Source organism: Apteryx mantelli, chromosome 6, assembly GCF_036417845.1.
Source record: "Apteryx mantelli isolate bAptMan1 chromosome 6, bAptMan1.hap1, whole genome shotgun sequence".
NCBI classification, from domain to species: Eukaryota; Metazoa; Chordata; class Aves; order Apterygiformes; family Apterygidae; genus Apteryx; species Apteryx mantelli.
The window spans coordinates 26,017,007-26,035,605 of NC_089983.1; the positions used below are offsets into that span (position 1 = coordinate 26,017,007).

At 41.5% G+C, this 18,599-nt stretch overlaps 1 protein-coding gene across 1 annotated transcript; it reads left to right on the plus strand.

Annotated features, from left to right (window-relative positions):
- The first annotated feature begins 8,430 nt into the window (after positions 1 to 8,430).
- On the plus strand, positions 8,431 to 18,288 carry CHRNA1 (cholinergic receptor nicotinic alpha 1 subunit). Its single transcript, XM_013960544.1, has 9 exons — positions 8,431 to 8,473; positions 10,814 to 10,959; positions 11,105 to 11,149; positions 11,609 to 11,718; positions 12,376 to 12,571; positions 13,007 to 13,244; positions 14,398 to 14,621; positions 15,921 to 16,160; positions 18,157 to 18,288. Exons 1-9 carry the CDS (start codon positions 8,431 to 8,433, stop codon positions 18,286 to 18,288), a joined length of 1,374 nt encoding a protein of 457 aa, XP_013815998.1.
- The last annotated feature ends 311 nt before the right edge of the window (positions 18,289 to 18,599 follow it).

Consider the following 18,599-nt stretch of genomic DNA (forward strand, 5'->3'; position numbering starts at 1 on the left):
AGCTTCATTTCTTTACTTTAGCTTGCTTATATCTACTTAAAGAGATATTAAGAAGAACCTTAAGAGTGAAAATGCTGTCTTCTCCCAGCCTAGCTCTTTTGAATGGCCCCAATCATCTGTATAATAGACAGTGACATGCTGATTCCCCCAACCTCCCCCATAATACACCAAAGGTGACGGGAGAAATGAGGGTCTTGCTGCCTTCCCGGAGTGACAGCTGCCAGTGCAATGTCCTTTCCAATACCCATCACAGTACATCACCGGTAATCTCCATGTGCAAAGGGCACATGAGGAAAGGAAAGATATCACAAAGTTCTCAGAATTGATGGCCAGGAAAACCCGCCGAGCAAAACAGTCATGTGGATTTTTCTCTTGCTTCTTGTTGAAGGCGATATTGATTGGCTGGACTTTGTATAGCATTATACGTGTTGTCTCGACACAAAACATTTGTTAGCACCACAAAACCACTTGCCATACAGTACTTCTGGTGCACTGTAAACTGCTATATCTACACATGGACTGTTTTCTTGAAAACAGAAAGCAAGAGCGGGAGTTGTGTGACATGTCTGTGTAAATGTGGCCTTTATCTGCTAAGATGAATTTCATAATTAGGCTAATCGGAAAAGTAGATGTTGTTAAGAACCATTAAGCTGGACTCCTACTCCTTGTTCCAATACCAATTTCTCTTGTTGCTTATGACTCATATTGCTTTTGCTCTTACTTGTTTATATTAGCCTTATAGTGGTCCCCTTGCTATATTGTGTGTTTACTAAGATATTCCCCAACTGTCTTGAATGTAGTGCTTTGAACTTCTATCAAATCCCAAATATTAGCAAGCAGGGAAATCTGGAATTTGATTTCATGTGCGTTCCTGAATACAAAGTTAGCATGGCCTGACAAGGGAGTGGAAATGGCCTCCTGACTTCTGGCTCACATTCAGTTCTACCCAAATGCACCTTGTCTCTGCAGCCCCTGTGCCTGCTCCTCTAGGGCTATGGGAACTTAGTCTCCACTGTTTGCAAAGTATACTCCAGCAGATTTTTTTTTTTTTTTAATGTTTTGGTTACCACTTTGAAAATGTTTCTTGAGTTGCGGGGGTGTTTTTGTTTTTCTGTTTGATCAGTTATAAACACAAGTTTATAAATTCATTGTTGTCTAATGTAGGAGATGCATTGTGGCAAAGCGCTTACAGCCTGGTAAAGAGGCAGGCAAAATAAGTTTAGAATGTGACAGGTGAGAGCTACACAACAGAAACCACAGAAGTCAATATTTTTCATTAATTACCAACAAAATGCTGTTCAGGTACTGGCAAACATCCCAAAATAAGTAATAAAAGTGCATATTTTGGCATGAAGTCAGTCACTGCTGAAGTATGTATCAACAAATTCAGGTATGTCATGTGAAAGAACAGAAATCAGTCCCTGGGAGCCAATGGACAGCATGGTTAGAAAATGGTATTTCCTGCTCTAAAATACTGTGGTGTCTCAGCACGATGAGGTAAATGTTGACTTTTTAAAGGCAAAACCGCAGCTCTAGGTGAGATGGATGCTTTGCAGAGATCACTGTTAAGTGTTTTCTGGGATCAGCAAGTGCTTAGAGAGGGGAAGCACTGTGTGTGAAGGGAAAGAGTGTTCTGCCATTCTGGGTAGTCTCAGAATTAAAAATAAAATAAACTTGTTTCTACATGTTTATCCAGGAAATACCAGCCATGAAAGAATCTGGACCACAAGACTAGATATCCTGGGGCTCTTGCAGGGTTACAGAGGCCTTCCCAAGGTCACAAAAGTTTATGCTAGTTGCACTTATTCCAGGTGTGATGTAAGATGATTTAGCACATCTGTCTCTTACTGTGATGAGAGAACTTGGCTGGAAGCAGATGACCTCCAGATGTGTTCCTAATCCGTAGCCTGGGCTATGTGGGGAATGTGCCAGTGGTGCTCTGGGTGCCAGGAGCTAATTGCTTCTGTGTTTAGTAGTGATGACTTTGCACGAGGGTTGTAGTCAATTGCATCCTTAAGAACCAACAATTGGAGAAGAGCTTATGTCAGTTAAGAGCTAAAATGATGTGATAACTTTTTTCTACGCAAACTGGATAAGAGAAGAAGGTAATCAGTGCAGCAGCTTTTAAGTGATGAAACATACTTCACACATTGCCGATTCTTCTTTTCTCTGGTTATACAGTGGAACCACCCACAAAATGTCTTCAGGGAAACTCTGAAATACAGAATATTGGCCAAATTCTCTCAGACCTCATAGGAGCTGAACAACTAGCTTAGCTTTCAGGAAAGCTGAAATTGAACAGCCTGTGCTGAAATTACTCCAACGGAGAATCAATCCACTTCTTAACAAATACATGCATTTAAACATGTAAATGTCAGGATCCAGAGACACACTTCAGCCTTAATGCTGTCCATGGTCCCACTGATGAAAGCACAAAGACTGCCAGTGTCAGACCTTGTCCAGTGTATGAAATGCAATACTGGTAAGAGAGGATATAGCTACAGTGCCAAAAGTCAGGCAAGGCCAAGCTCTACTTTCTAGACTTGTAGTAACTCAACTGTATACTTACAAAAGCAAATTAGAATCAGGATATGTACCCAAAATACAGTATGATGACATAATACCATCCCCAGAGGCAGACACTTCTACGAGAGCCCTGAGGTGACTGAGGCTTGCTTAAACATTGCCCTAGATGACTCCACTGTCAGCATGTAGAAGAGCTGGAGGTGTTTATGGGAATTGCAGCTCTGACACTTGGACCACCCTGCCTGGTCAATCTTCCTTTTGGTTGTCGGACTCTTGTGCCTTGCAAAGCACCTCTGCATCTGCAGAGAGAAAAGTCCTACCTGGAGGTTGCAGACAAAGCTCAGAACAAACTGCAGGAATGGTTTTGCAGATGCTGAATATACACACATCTTGGCACCACCTTGTCACAGTGATCCAAATACATTTTAATCTAGTGAGGCCTGGGTGTATTTTCTAACTCTCTAACGGGCCTGTGCAGCAATATGCCACTTAGACTGGGCATTGGTTGAACAGCACTTCCAGGCATAGAGATGATGGATTTCCTGTGTCAGTTATGGAATAACAACTTAGATCAAATTGCTCCTCTCCCCTGTATTAATGACCTTGGGAATAAATCTCTTACATGGGATTTTTCTGTATAACAAGTAGTAATAGTAGTCTGTCCTGAGATGAGCACATTTTCCATAGATATAGAAGGCTGCTAGCTGGCAATTTGTGCTGTTGGGAAAGGGCTGAGTTATTAATAACTGTAATGTAGGTGTCTTCTTACCCCATCCAGGTATAAGTGAGATTTCCCTGGCCATAGAAGCAGAATATTTGAGGAGTCCTCCCAGGCAGGAAAATCTTCATGAGGGGATGCATCAATGTAGCAGGTCCTTTGATGTCCTTGCCACTCTGTAGCATGGTGAATTCATGCAAACTCCTGTGCTGATGAAGTGGCTTTCAGGAACAAAGCAGAGCAAACCTCACATCTAAGGGCTTTGTCCTTTTCCACTGTCTTCTTTGGCTCTCCAGCATGGTTCATGCAGGTCCCAGATTTAAGCCCTCATCCTCAGGTAGGAGCTCTAGAAGCAGCCTGATCAAAGACAAGAGGTTGAGCAGCAAGTGAGTAGTAAATTGATGAGTTTACTAGTAGCTTATTCAGCAAGTCAGACATGCTACACGCATCTTCCAGGCTGGCTTCCTAATGGTAAGGCAACGTGAAGCTGCAACCCCCCTATAGATTCCTTTCACATTTGGTCGCTGCTCAGCTCAAGACTGTCATCTGACTTGCTTGTATCTTCAGTTATTGTTGGTCTCCATTCTCACTGCTGCACCTGTGTTCAGTGTTTGACTGCATAATTCAGGCAAAATGTTATCCTGCCTTACTCAAGCTGGGCCAACAAGTGTCCAGGATTAGTGTCATTTTTATCTGAGAGCAGCTCAACTGGGATGATTGATGCCATTTAAAGGAGATCAGTGTTTCTCCTCACCTGCAATAGATTAACATTTGTGCTGCTGATGTAACTAGGTATTTTGCAACCATGGTTCCTCCATTTGAATGGGGACCTTTCCCTTCTTCTTTTCTTCCTTTTTAGACTACAGTCCTTTTTTTTGGAAGCATGCTTCTGATTAGACAAATGTGCACTGTGTCTAAGCTATAATATGCAAACTTCATAACTGCAGAGGTTAAGATCACCATTTTTGAAATAGGTTTTTGGTAGTTTAGTTCCTTTGGCTTGCATGATAGAAACCAAAGAAAAGATGCATAGGAAACAAATTTGCTACAAACATCAGTGGGGATGAAATACATTTGCAGGACAGCTGAGAAGTGTCTCAGTAGGAAAACTGCAATTTAGAAGTTCCTGAAGTTTGTGGAATTAAAATCTTATCTGTCAGTTTATACTGCTTTAAAATTAATGTCTGTATTAATGCTTGGCATGTTCTTATGTGCTCTTGAACAAACAGAAGTACACTCCAATAGGATCTCAAGACTGTTGTTAATGCCTTGAATGCATTTCGTCTTGAAAATATTTACTCCCTCTGTTTTGCTCTTCCAAGTGATTGTTTGTGGTAGTTATCTCTTAAATGCAGCTCATGTGCCCGCTGCATCTTTTCTAACCATCTGTTGCCATCTGCTGGCAATAGCGTTGAGTCGCCAGACTAGTGTGAGATGGCGTCCAGTGGAAAATGTATGCCATACTGTATATAACTAGGGGCAATCTGGTAACAAACACATGACAAATTTGCACAATACTTGTCTAACCATCTGCCTTCTGTTATCCAATACTGCCATAATGTACTGTCACCAGCAATGCCATTTTTTCTGATACCAAACTGCACTAAAAATTGCAACTACTACAGAGAAATAGTGCATTTAGAAGCCAAAAACAAATGAAGGAGCACTGCTGCTATTTTTCAGCTCTTATGCCTTTAATTTCCCTGACATAGTATCTACCAAGAGGAATTTAAAGTGTTAATTTTAAGTAGTAAGTAACTTAAAATACCTGTGCAGACCTGTGTGCACTCTTTAGAGGATGGACTGAGGTGCGGATCTCTTTGCATTTGGTAACTCAATTAAGTCACCAGCAATAGTGTGAGTAGCTCAGAGAATAGAGGGGGGAAACTTGCCCTGCTATTGACTCTGTTTGAGGTGATATTTATTCTTTTTATTCCATTTCTGCTTCCCACGTGTGGCCCTATGTAGTCCCAGCAGCCGTTATAGCCTCCTGCCTCTGTTCTTTCCCCACTGTGGTCAGGAACTGCACCTATGCAGGCGATTCTATGAAAAATACTGTGTTGCAAATTCTCTATTCCTCACTCTGTCCAAAGCCTCTGGTATTCAGTTCACCTGTAATTCGGCTGTATGATGTCACCCTGCCAAAGGGGCTTATCTGCAGTAATATTTGTTTGTGGATGACTTCCTTCAGGTTAGGAGTGGGCAAGGGAAATCCCTTGCAGAACTTGGTCCTGACACTCTTAATGAATTAAAGAAGTGGTATTCTAAACTCAGACAGCACAGAACTATGTTTCTTTCCCATCTATATGAATGAGACCTGTTCTGCCCTCTTGTTCACTTTCTTGACTGTATTGTATAAAACTGCTGCCTTTACAACTCTGGGAAGTGGATTTGTCTGAGATCTGGGGAGGCCCTCACAAACTAGGCCAGAAAAGCTTTGAGTTGAGATAGATGAGAAAAAGTTTTTCCACTTGGGAATGAAAGTTTTTTAAAATCTCTGAATGCTTTGAAGGTAAAAATACCCTTCTTAGCAATGCATGAAATCCAGACGCTCACAGCATAGATCATCCCTTCCTTTGCTTTTTCACCTAGGTCATGACTGGTCACATTGCCCTGTTAATAACAAGCAGCATTCATTTCTCTGTCCATATTTAACCACAGGATTTCAGGTTGCCTTGATTTTTTTTGTTGTTTTTTGGGGTTTTTTTTTCCTCTCTGAGGGAAATAGTCTTGCATCTCCACCAGCAAACATTCCTTGCAGTTGGTTTGTAGCTCCCCAAAGGCCTTCTCCAAATATCTACTCCTGCCTCTTTGAATGTAGACCTCCAACTTGCTGCCAGTAAAATGTAGCTGGCTCTCAGGTTAAGGGGTCTGTTCTAGGTCAGCCCAGCTACAGGAGAATTAACCCGTGTTGATTGTACAGATTTTCTGGGGCTCTTACACACTCAACATCCTGCTGATTCCAAACAGCTAGACCTTTGAAATGATATAAATTTATGTTTCCCAAGAGCTACAGTTTTCCTAAGACTATGGTAAAACTTCTCCTACATCTGTTTAGGACTGAAGTTGCCAGTCCTGCCTTGGGTGTGCAAAGAACGCTTGACAGACCTCGTGAGGATCCAAAGCTGCATTTTCAGCGTTCCCGCAATGACTCCCTGCAATTGTAGCTATAGTGGGCACAACAGCTGCCCGTCACTGGGATAAAGGTTGAAAGCAGTCAAGCAGTTTTTTTGAAATAAGATAGCTGGAACAATAGGAGCCACTGACTAAAACACAAGCCACAAACAAGGCCAGTCAGAAATAAGGACAGAGTTATACATGGATAGAGAGTTTTTACTGAAGGATAAATGTAAATGTAGAGGCTAGATGCTAAGTTAGTGAAGGGGCTGACCAAAAAACAAACAAACAAAGTTATCCAGCAAAAAACACCAAGAAACTCGCAGAAAGCACAAAGGATTCTCAGAAGAAAGTACATCTGGTGTCAACCAGAGGCAAAGCTTTTTGTGGAGAATGTTTTCTGGAAGAAGAAGTTTGGAACATTATGTAAGAATGGTTGTGTCAGGGCATCTAGTCCAATGTCCCATCTCCAAACAGCAGATGCCTAGGGAAAAGTGCAAGAGCAGGGCAAGCATTTAGCAATATTTCCTCAGGACACTATTCCAGCCTCCTCTGACTTGTGACTCAGGGATTTCTGTGATAGTTTTTGGTTTTGTATTAAATAGCATGAGATGAATTTATCAGACTGATTTTTTTTGAATACACACAAATTTCTAGCAACCATAAATTCCTGTACCACAACTTAAATAAGTACTGCATGAAGAAGTGGCTTGATTTAAGCCTGGCAACTCTACGTCTACTTTTCATATTGGAACAGTGAGTGAATCCAAAATCTACCTTTTCCAGACCATTCAAGATCTTACAGACCCCATCAGAGCCCTTTCTCTCCCTGGTTTCTCCTCCAGACTGAAGGGTCATACTCTACCTAATTGTTCCAGGTGCGGGAGTCAATCCATACCTTTGTCCTTGTCACTTTCTTCTGTGTCTTCTCCAAGTCTTTTGAAATCAAAGGACCAGAACTGCAAATAGTACGCAGATACCCTGGATTTACAGTGACATCAGCTTTCCTCTTTGTTTGGTCGCTTTTCCTAGCAACTAAATGACTTGCTTTTTTTTTTTTTTTCCCCCTACTGCTACTGAGCACTGAGCTGACCCTTGCACAGAACTATCTACTATACCTAACGATTTTGCTCCTGACTGGTATCAGTATGCTCATATAAATAATTCCTCACAGTTGGTCCTTTTCTTTGCTAGCCCAAGTAACTTAGCATCATCAGCAAGCACCTCACTCTTCATCCCTTTTCCAGATGATTTATGACTATAATGAGTAGGCACTAGCATGTCCTGTGGTAATCCACTGCTACAGAAATCGATCACTTATTCCCGCCATTTGCCACCTTTAGTTCAGTAAGTCCATAGCTGTCTAAGGGAGGGTTTTCCTTCTTACTCCATGGCACCTTAGTTTTGCTAATGGCCTTCAAGGGAGGGTTCTACTGAGTACCTTATGAAAATCCAAGTAGATTTAAGAAAACAGATCTTTTTGACACATTTGTTGACTTTTTCAGAGACTTCTCATAAATCTGGGAAGTACAGGGAACTGTCTCATGCTCTTCTTCTACAGCATCTTGATTCCCAGAGTGCAGCCCATACAACGGTGAGAATGCATCAGAGCAATAACTGCCTGTGATCAGTTTTCCCCAGGAAGAAACAAAATCCCGGATCTGGCAAGTTACTTGGGTCAAAGAGGGTAACACGCAGCATTGTGTGTTCAGTTTGGGAACATTTTGAGTGATCTCACTGAGATGTTCAGTTACTCTACAGATAATCCTTTCTTGTTTTTATTTATTTTAATTGCAAAACACATTGCCACTTAGAAGAAATGACCTTCTGTAAACTGTAGCAGACACTTGACCATGGAAATATAGTGTGCTCCCATTTCCAGACTGGTGCAGTGGCTTTCAGCTGTCATTCCCAAAAAGCAGGTGGTGTAAACCAATACCTCAGTGGTTATATTTTGCCAGCACGCTGGCAGGAAGCGGCACAGCCCTCCTCTTTAGAGAGGCTACACAAAGCTCACAGGCGCTTCGTGCATTCCTCAGCCTATGTGACCGAAGCAAGAGGGAGCTCAGATGATGAAGGTCCATTGTGTTCTCCTCCTGCTTTTCTTCTCAGGTAAATGTGTCTCAGGGATTGCCTTGAACTGGGGTTTGTTCTTTTCATAATGTGTAGGACCATGGCTTTGTGTATACGTCAATATAAACAAATGTGCACTCTGAGAACGACATGTTCTGAGGACCATTTTATGAACTCATGAGGAAAAAAAATACAGACTCTTTTAAACGAGAGTTTTGGAGTGCACTGGCAACAGCTAAAAATATTTGTATCTTCAAATACCAAATATTTTCAAGTGAGATGTTTTTGTGTTTAATTGCTTTCTCCTGTTTGTTCTCTTTTTGCCATGCTCTAGTGCTAAATTCATTTCAAAACGCATGCTGAGGGTTCTAGTAAACATGAATTGAAACGTAACATTTCATAACAAGCATTTTCATTAAGTTGTGGGACTACTGGCAAGGAAGCAGAATTGATTGGCAGTTGCATGTGTGGTGCAAGGATCGGACTTAGAAGTCTTTTTAAACTGTCCCTTAGAAGAGTATTTTGTGATCCTAAAAATTTTCTATGAAATTCAAGAAGTATACTAAATTTCTGCCAAGACACACTGGAAGGTAACAATGTGAAGGATTTTAATGGGATTAATAAGACATAATAAAATGCTTAACTTAGATATGACGCTGTGATCACAGTTTACCAATCGAAAGCTGACCCCTCCCAAACCAGCCCCCCTGGCAGTGAAAGCAAGCAATACTTGGCTGTGGCAGAGTATATGTATACTTTCTTTCAATGACTTCCAAGTATTTTAATACCACCTAATGACAGGAAGAGGATGAGACAGAATCCTTGGCATCCCAGTTCAACTTTATGAAAGGACCTGATGAAGGGTCAGTTAGGAAGTAAGGGGAAATCCTGGCTTATTTTGGAGTCAGTAGCAAAATTCTTGTGACTTCAATGGCCTGGGATTCAAGCTAAGAGGAAGAAGGGGCAAGGACAGGCTGCGCAAAAATGCTTACTCCTAGGCTAACTTTGCTTGTGTGGAAACCAGTTCCAGGTGCTGGAAGGATCAGTTTCGGAAAGCAAGACAGTCTGATCCCCATTCCCTGTTACTGCCTTTAAGAGGGGGTACACCAAAAAAAAAAACCCCACCCCAAACCCCACCTTTATTTGCTTTATTCCCTTGTAACAATGAAGTAGCTACAATTTGGACACATAATGCAACTGCTTGGTCTCACAAATTGTTCTGTATGGGGCTATCCAGAAATGTGACTTGTATATTTTTCTGTGAAGTAGAAATCTAAGCTCTTGCCTGTTGGGCGAATGATAACATGCATTGCTAAAGCTGCACCCAGTCAAAGCTGCTGCTTGCCATATTCACTCATGACATACTACTTTCAAGGGTTCTTAAAAGGGTTCTTTTACATACCACTGCTGGATCAAGCTGAATAATATGTGTGCAGATGTTTCCAAGGAAAGGCTGAGAACCTTCCCTGAGGAGCACTGGAGTGTGAAACGGGGCCCTCACAAAAATGAGGTGCGAGATACCCTAAAAAACAAAGAAATTTTCTCTTAAACAGATTTGTTCCCATATACATCAGTTGACAGAAAAGATGTGGGATAAGAAAATGAAATGAAAATGAAATAAGAATAATAGATTTGACAAATATGAAGTGAGAATAATCTGTTGTTTGAAAGGAAAGATGGTTTTCCTTTTCACACTGGGCCTGAAATGGCTGATTTTTATGCACTTTCATTTGAGACTGAGAAATAAGTAAAACGAAAATGGATCAGTGGTCGAGGGAGAACAGGAAATAAAAATATAACATATTGTTGTTTCCTTCTCTCTCATCATAAGCACAACCTAGAGAACTCCCATAATGAGCAGGAGCTTCTGCTCTGCTTAGGTTGCAGATGAGAAAACCAGTCTAGATGGTGCTTTCACCTAAGTGATTGAATTTCTGGTTTGCCTATTTTTTAATGTTAATGCTATAGGCAGGTCCATGGAATCAAAGGTGGAGAGGACAACAATGTTGAAAATCCCTGATTATGAGCCTTGTCTTCGCTCAGATGCTCAGAAATTTTGAATGTAATTGTAGTTGCAGGTTGAGAGACCCTGGGGGAGTTTCCTAATGCCGAATTTGAACTTCGACAATCAGGGTTATTAATTTTTGTTGATCTCCTGGTTGGAGACTGTTGTGGCCTTAATATGCCTCCAGATCAGATAGGTAACCACCCCTGCTGACTGTGTTTGTAATGCATACGTGAAAGAAGAGAGGGGTCGCACAGAGGGTTCCAGCGCCAGCCCGCAGGTGGCTCCATCAACAATATTTCCTTTCTACCCACGTCGGACTGACAGCACGGTAGCTGTCACGCCTCACTGATGCCATCCCTGATCTTCTGCAGCTGGGCTGACCCTGTGCTTCGAACACGAGACGCGTCTAGTTGAAGACTTGTTCAGGGACTACAACAAGGTGGTGCGCCCCGTGGAAGACCATCGGGATGCGGTTGTCGTCACAGTCGGACTGCAGCTCATTCAGCTTATTAATGTGGTACAGTATGAACATGCGGTACATGTTCAACCGCTAGTTTACATGATATCACCAAACAGTGTCATTTTCTCAGGAAATGGTCTTTCTCCCTTAATCCTGATGTTTGCTGCTACTTCCCCCTTCTTTTCCTTTTTCTTTTTTTAAGGATGAAGTAAATCAGATTGTAACAACAAATGTACGTCTGAAACAGGTAACTCTAAATACTGCTAATCACCTCATTCCAATTTAAATAAATGCAGTGCACAGGGCCAGGAATTAACTACTCTGTTATGATTCCAGAGGCAGCTTGGACAGATGGTTTAGCTAATAGAGTATTTCTTCATTCTGGAGTCTTAAGAACCAAGTCCACTGAACACTGAGATCCTTCAGAAAGGAATTTTGCATTTGAATGTTCTTTCTCTGATATTATTTCAAACAGTAAACTTCTGGCATACTTATTTTGGACTAAAGATTTTGGATTTGTTTGTTTGCTTGTTTTTTAAGCCAAAATTTAAATTAATGTAAAATATTACCGAGGGGGCCCATAGCATATGTTTATGCTTATCTGCAAACCCCCAAAACAAAGGAGTTAAGTATTTCCAGGAAATATTAAAACTACTTCCAGCCATATCAGAATATATTCTTATTGGTTAAAATTTTTCCTCTTTAGCAATGGACAGATGTCAACCTAAGATGGAATCCAGAAGAATATGGTGGTGTGAAAAAAATCCGTATCCCATCAGATGATATTTGGCGCCCAGACCTTGTTCTTTACAACAAGTAAGGAGTGCTAACTGTTTGGGAAGGACAGGGTATCTCTGCCCTAGGTAACAGTTATATGAACTGAACTCGGCGACAGACAGCAGCCTTCAGAGGGCTGTTTTCCCACTATCTATTCCTTAATCCTGTTCCAGAGCAATCCTCCTCCCCATCTGCAGAGCTCAGAGCTGAGCAGAGATAGGAGTGCTTTCCCAGGACTGCTAGACTTCATTTGGCCCAGTATATCGCACGCCTCAGAGCAAATTTTTCCATGAGGAAGCATGCTGACACTGGGGAGATGAGGTGATCCAGAATCGGAGAAATTCTTTGTGGTTTACGCCTGGACAATCAATCAGGAAGTTGCTCGATTAGCAAAGAGAACAGATCAAGAGATCTCAGGTGTCGAGAGAGCACTAAGATGGTAACAGTAGGTCAATACAGAAAAAAAAACAGGTCCACCTTTTGAAAACATCAACTGCCTTTGTAGTCTGGTGACTTCAGGTCTAAATTTGACTCCTAAGATTTGTATTAAGTTAGTCAAATTCTCTAACCAGTTACCTCGGTACAAACACTGTGCCCAGTGTTCTTATCTCTCCATAACTCTTTAGGTAACCCTCTGTTATGATGATGTTAATCATGCTGTTCATATTGCTGTTAATGTCCTTTCTCCTTTTGCAGTGCAGATGGTGATTTTGCTATTGTTAAGTACACCAAAGTTCTTTTAGAATATACAGGCCTGATCACCTGGACACCACCAGCTATTTTTAAAAGTTACTGTGAAATTATAGTCACACACTTTCCATTTGACCAGCAGAACTGTAGTATGAAGTTGGGCACTTGGACGTATGATGGTACAGTGGTTGTTATTAACCCGGTAAGCAATAATTTTGTAATTGGGGAAAGCAGTAAGGATCTGGATACATTTTTAGGGAAATCTCAGGTTTCATATGGAACACCTTCTTACATTACTGCCTGTTTTGTTTTTCTTATTTTTTTGAGGGGCAGTTCTTTCTGTTCATGATTTTCCATTTACAAGGACTCCTTGTTCCCTGAGAGATGTCTCCTGTCTCTAGATATTTCATCAGGTTTTCTCTTTAGTTGACTATCCTTGATTCTTTCTGTAAAATATTTAGTTGAATTCTATGTAAAGGACAATATTCTAAAGCAAAATACCATAGAGGAGAATGGTTGGTTTGCTCACAGAAATGCATGAAATGCCTGAGTTACTGAGCATTCTGTTCCTAAGTGAAGCCAAGTTTTGATTTTGTTCAGAACATCTAATATTAAGAATTTGTATTTTTGCTGTCAGGAGAGCGATCGTCCAGATCTGAGTAACTTCATGGAGAGTGGCGAGTGGGTGATGAAGGATTACCGAGGCTGGAAGCACTGGGTTTACTATGCTTGCTGCCCTGATACACCCTATCTGGATATTACATATCACTTCCTCATGCAGCGCCTGCCTCTCTACTTTATTGTGAATGTCATCATTCCTTGTCTGCTCTTCTCATTTCTAACTGGTTTAGTTTTTTATCTACCCACAGATTCAGGTATGTGAATTTATTCATTTTGATGCCATAGAAACTGTTCTTCTAACAAGTTGCTGAGAAATTCTAAGTACTTGAAATCCCCAACCAACTCCAGGGGCAGGAGATGCTCAGCACTTACTAAAAATCAAACATTTCACCTCACGATACTAGTTCTAAACATTCTGTAAATAAAGAGAAGGCTCTGGAAACTGAAACCACTGCTCCCTGGATAAACTGGACTGATTCCCCACAGAAATCACTAACTATCCAGTCAACTTCTGTGAAATCAAGATTTGGCTAGCTGACTTTTAAATCTTGTCATTTGGGTATTCAGTATGTTAGCAGGTCACACAGCAAGTGACTAAGGCACTTCTGCATTGTGTTAGAGCACAGAGCTTGTTCGTCTCTTTTCATGCGTTAGCTCATTTGATACAAACAGTAACCCTGGTCTCTTCCGGCATCTTGTGTGTCCTTCCTGAGCAGCTCTCTACTGGAGTAAAGAACTTGCTCCCTGCAACCATTTCCAGTGCTTCATTTGTTTTTACTTTGTATTGGGAATCTGCCTTTAAGCCCCTTCTGTGAAAGATTTTAGAGAAAGTTTTCCACCAAAAAGTATATAAAGTGCAACTGGATAGAAGAAAGATGTGTGAATCATGTTTTATAGTTTGCTTTTGACATCCTATCTTACTGGAAGATCTCAAATCTAAGCTTGGGTGTCAGATATGAATATGTCTGCCCACTCAGCCCAGCATGAGTCTGCCAGAGAGCAAGGCAAATGAGCCTACAGGAGATTGGCTCCGAGGAGCAAGCATTGATCAGGTGCATACATCTCATTGTTCAAAATCCACAGCCCATGAAGTGATCCCAGCAAGTAAGCTTTCCATACTCATCACCTGTCTCTCAACCTAGTCAGGCCTGGTGATTTTTTTTCACCTTAATGCTGGAGCTGATCCTATCTCAAGCTCTCACGTTTAGCCGATCTAGCTACTTGCTTTGGATGCTAGGAGAGATAATGGCATTCCAGATGCACACAAATGTACAGCTATGAACAGCCATCATCCACATTATATCTTCTCAAACACCATCTCTGCACTGAATGATATGAACAGCAGTGGTATTGTCTTTTTTGTTTTGTTTTGTTTGTTTGTTTGTTTGTTTGTTTTTTGCATGGCAGGTGAGAAAATGACTCTCAGCATCTCTGTTTTGCTGTCTTTGACTGTGTTCCTTCTGGTCATTGTGGAACTGATTCCTTCTACGTCCAGTGCAGTGCCTTTGATAGGCAAATACATGTTATTTACAATGGTGTTTGTCATCGCCTCAATCATCATTACAGTCATTGTCATCAACACCCACCACCGCTCCCCAAGCACCCACACCATGCCGCAGTGGGTCAGGAAGGTGAGCTGTATGGCTTTGCGTGTTTCCTGTTTTCCACAGAGCACTGCATATTTCGTTGGCAGGCTTTCTAATAAAAGTCTGCAAGAATTGGGGAAGCAGATACATCACATTAAATCTCTCTAGGCACAAGAGCTAGTGTTTATTACTTAGTTGTGTGTCAAGTCAGCAAGGCTGCCAAGTTGCTCCTTTACCTAACAAAATTGCCCACTGGGCTAGAGTCTTGCAGGGACTAGATGAGGCAAAACACAGGGGTAGCCGAACGTACAGGGAAAAGAAATTAATCTGAGTACAACTGGCCCATGCTACTGATCTGATTCTCCATCAGACCATGTAACATTGCTGCCAGCCAGCGGCCAAGTTCATCAGCCTGTCTGAACGCAGAGCACGAGAGTCAGCTGGCATACCTGTGTTCAGCTTCCCATTTTCCAAAACACAGCTTAGCAAGAGCCACGATCTTCTCCATGCTTTTCCATTAAATCCTGTTACTCCGCATGCCTTGGGAAGCGAGAAGGTCCTCACCCACTAGTAAATGGTAATCATGAGCTGTAGAAAAATTGGAGGTGTGTCATTACAGGTTCTTCACCAGGGAGACAGGACCAAAGGGGGCAATTCAGTTATTCTTTCCTTTTTTTAAACCTGCCTCTGTTCATATTAAAGCATGACATCAATAGGAGAATGTTTCACAGATTTCTAACTATACTTTTAAGGCTACAGTTTACATCAGATTCACTCTGCAGCATGAAAAATCTCCTGCAGAAGAGACACTTCTAAAGACAAACACTGCACACAGACTTGATCTGGGAGACAAGCCTCCATTACTCTAAGGGAAATTATTGTAAACCATATGTGCACATATAACAGAAACATTTACAATAGCAAAGTCAAGCACAAGTAGTCTAAAGAGATCCTTTGTAGTCCATTCTTCAAGCCAGATCCGTAAGCAGCATGTTCCAAGTCTGACAGAACTGATACAGGGACGTCAGTTCACACCAGCCGAGGGTCTGGGCCGGGGTACAGCACGCCCTTCACGTGGAGATGCTGGCTATATGGCAGTGTGAAATTGTTTCCAGAAAACGAGCGACAGACCTGTGGATGATTCAATCCATCGCAGGCCATGAGGCTTGCAAAAGGCGCAGTGTGAATACGGCATGTGTCGTGACACTGAGATGGAGTTGCTAGCAGATCTGGGCGGGGAGGTTGGTGGGTGCTCGGGCAGCTCGCTGTTGCTTGCTGAGCAGCTGCATCTGCCAAACAGCCGCTCCAAACTGAAACTTTCTTCTTCTGTCTCTTTGTTTTCAGATCTTTATTGACACAATCCCAAACATCATGTTTTTCTCTACAATGAAACGACCGTCCAGGGATAAACAAGACAAAAATATTTTTGCAGAAGATATTGATATTTCTGAAATTTCTGGGAAACCAGGTCCTACGCCTGTCAACTTCTATTCCCCACTCACCAAAAACCCAGATGTGAAAAGTGCTATAGAGGGAATCAAATACATTGCGGAAACAATGAAAGCAGACCAAGAATCCAGTAACGTAAGGCATTTTTTTTGTGTGATTCATTTCTTGCTTTTAAACTGTTACATCTTATTTTTTGGCAAAATGTCTGTTTCTTACAAAAAAACTCCAGACAGAGTTTTGGCTTTAACTGGGGACAGTCTTCTCCCCTTGGTGCAGTCAATAAGGAGTGACACATAATAGTCACAGATGGCAACTGAATTGTGGCCAAAAAAAAAAAAAGTGGCACTGCTAAATTTTCTAAATGTGATATTTGAAGCCATAGAGATGGAGTGACTGTGACTAGCTAAAGCAGTTTCAAGAACCTTAGTAAAGCTCCAAAACACATTCCTAATGTGTTGTATTCAGGCCACCCTCACCATGTAGTCAGCAATCCTCTGTTTCTTTTTGAAAGCCAGGAGGCAAGCCCAATTCCAGACTCTGCAGAAGTAGTTTTATTTGAGAATTCTTAAATGAGACTTCCTAGTTTCAGTAAGGTTTTATTTCATTACGGAATGCTACAAGTAATCCCTGCAAGTGGAGCGTGTCATGAGCTACTCTGATTACTGACTTTTTCCATGTTGTAAGCCAAAATAAGGATAAATGCATATACAACCACATATGACAGTGCTCCCCAGGAAAACCAAGCTCTGCCTCCTTCTAGCATGTTCAACATAATCAACCCCCTTTTTTATTTCAGTTATTGTAGCTCACACAGCTTTTGAATGGATAATTTGATATCAGGAATTCACCTTTTTAAATGATGCCAGGCATATCCTGCTGAGATGCAGAAGTCTAGCAGCAATGGCTAGCCTGAAGATAGGGAGAGGATTCTCTGGGACAGTATTTTGGCCCATATTCTTGGAAAAGGAGGCCTTTTTTTCACAGAGGCAAAACTTAACAACACAGTGTTTGTTTCTGTGACCAAATTCCATGAGCACGTGAAAAAGTTCTGGTTCTGGTCTGTGTTCTGGATGACCCCAAAGCCTTTCCGCAGCTAACGTGTTACCTTCAGCAAGGCTGGCTTGGTTTCAGGGTCTCTTGGACTTTGGTTCCTTCTATACTTACACGGAGGTTCTTCAGTTTACTGGCGAGCGCTCCCTGCGGAAGTGGAGCCCAGCTGTTTGTGTCATCTAGGCACCACTGATATCACTTCCAGAAGGTTTCAAAAGTCAAATTCCCAAAATAAACTGAAGATTGTGGCTTCTTGAAGGCTGAGGGTTCATTGCATTCACTTATGCACCACCTAACACAGTACTTGATTATCACAGTGTCCTGGAGATAACTTACAGCAGCCTCTCCTACTAGTGGGGCAACTAAGGCAAAAGTAGAGGGAGGCTAAGGCCCAAACATGTCACTCATTAAGTCAGAATTACAAGGCGATAATCCTGTACTCCGAGCCCCACACTTAGTACAGCACACTGTGCTCTTTCTCATGGTACTGGCTTTCCACATAAACTGTTTGGTGAAAATGCTGTCTCAGAGCAAGTGGTTTGTACTGTGTCCCAACGCAAATGTTCCCAAGGGGAAAAGGTGGTCCCAGACCTTAGCATGTACCCCTAGGTGTCGAAAGCAAGGACTACAGATAAATTAAGAGTTGCTCAGGTATCCCACAAGAATGAAAAAGCAATAAAAAAAACCGAAAGCCAGTTGGGTCAAAATAAGCAGTGTGCTTTCTACTTTAAGCTCTCTTTCAAAGGGAAACAATTCAATTAAAAATTAAGCTTTTCATAATTTCTTTTTAATGTAACTGTTCACTTAATTGTCTGGGTCTTCAAACAGTTTAGTCTTGAAACTTGTATTTCTAGATAGCTTAAGCTTTCTGAACCACTAAACTAATTTTGAAAAGAAAATTAAGTGTATGTGTGTTGGGGGGGGGTCATAATAATGGAACTAAGAAAGAGCCTTTCTGTTGTTCAAGACAGTGAACTACAAGAATGCCCATAAGAAACATAGTCCTGCAGAGGTTGTAACCATCTCCTTCCTTTCTTTCTTTCTTTCTTTCTTTCTTTTTCTTTCTTTCTTTCTTTCCCAGGCTGCAGAAGAATGGAAGTTTGTTGCAATGGTGATTGATCATCTTCTCCTTGGTATATTTATGCTAGTTTGCATTATTGGAACATTAGCTGTATTTGCTGGTCGCCTTATTGAATTAAATCAGCAGGGATGAACATCAAATTGAAACCATTTGCTGCTCTGGCCAGCATCTGACACGGCCATCAAAACCTGGCTGGCCTCTGGAAGTTTCACAGACAGGAATCGGCTCCCACTGGGAATGGGATAATAAAATGAAGGGTCCCATACTTAGCACTTCTGAGCTGCTTCTTGGTGGCCTTTCACTGCCAAAAAAGAAACATTTATGCTACTGGTAGACTGAATGGCTGTAAACCAGGGTTTGATCCATTTTACCAGTTATTAAAAATGTTAATGTGCTAATAAGATTGTTTGACTTTGTAACCCACAGATACAATTCTAGTGACA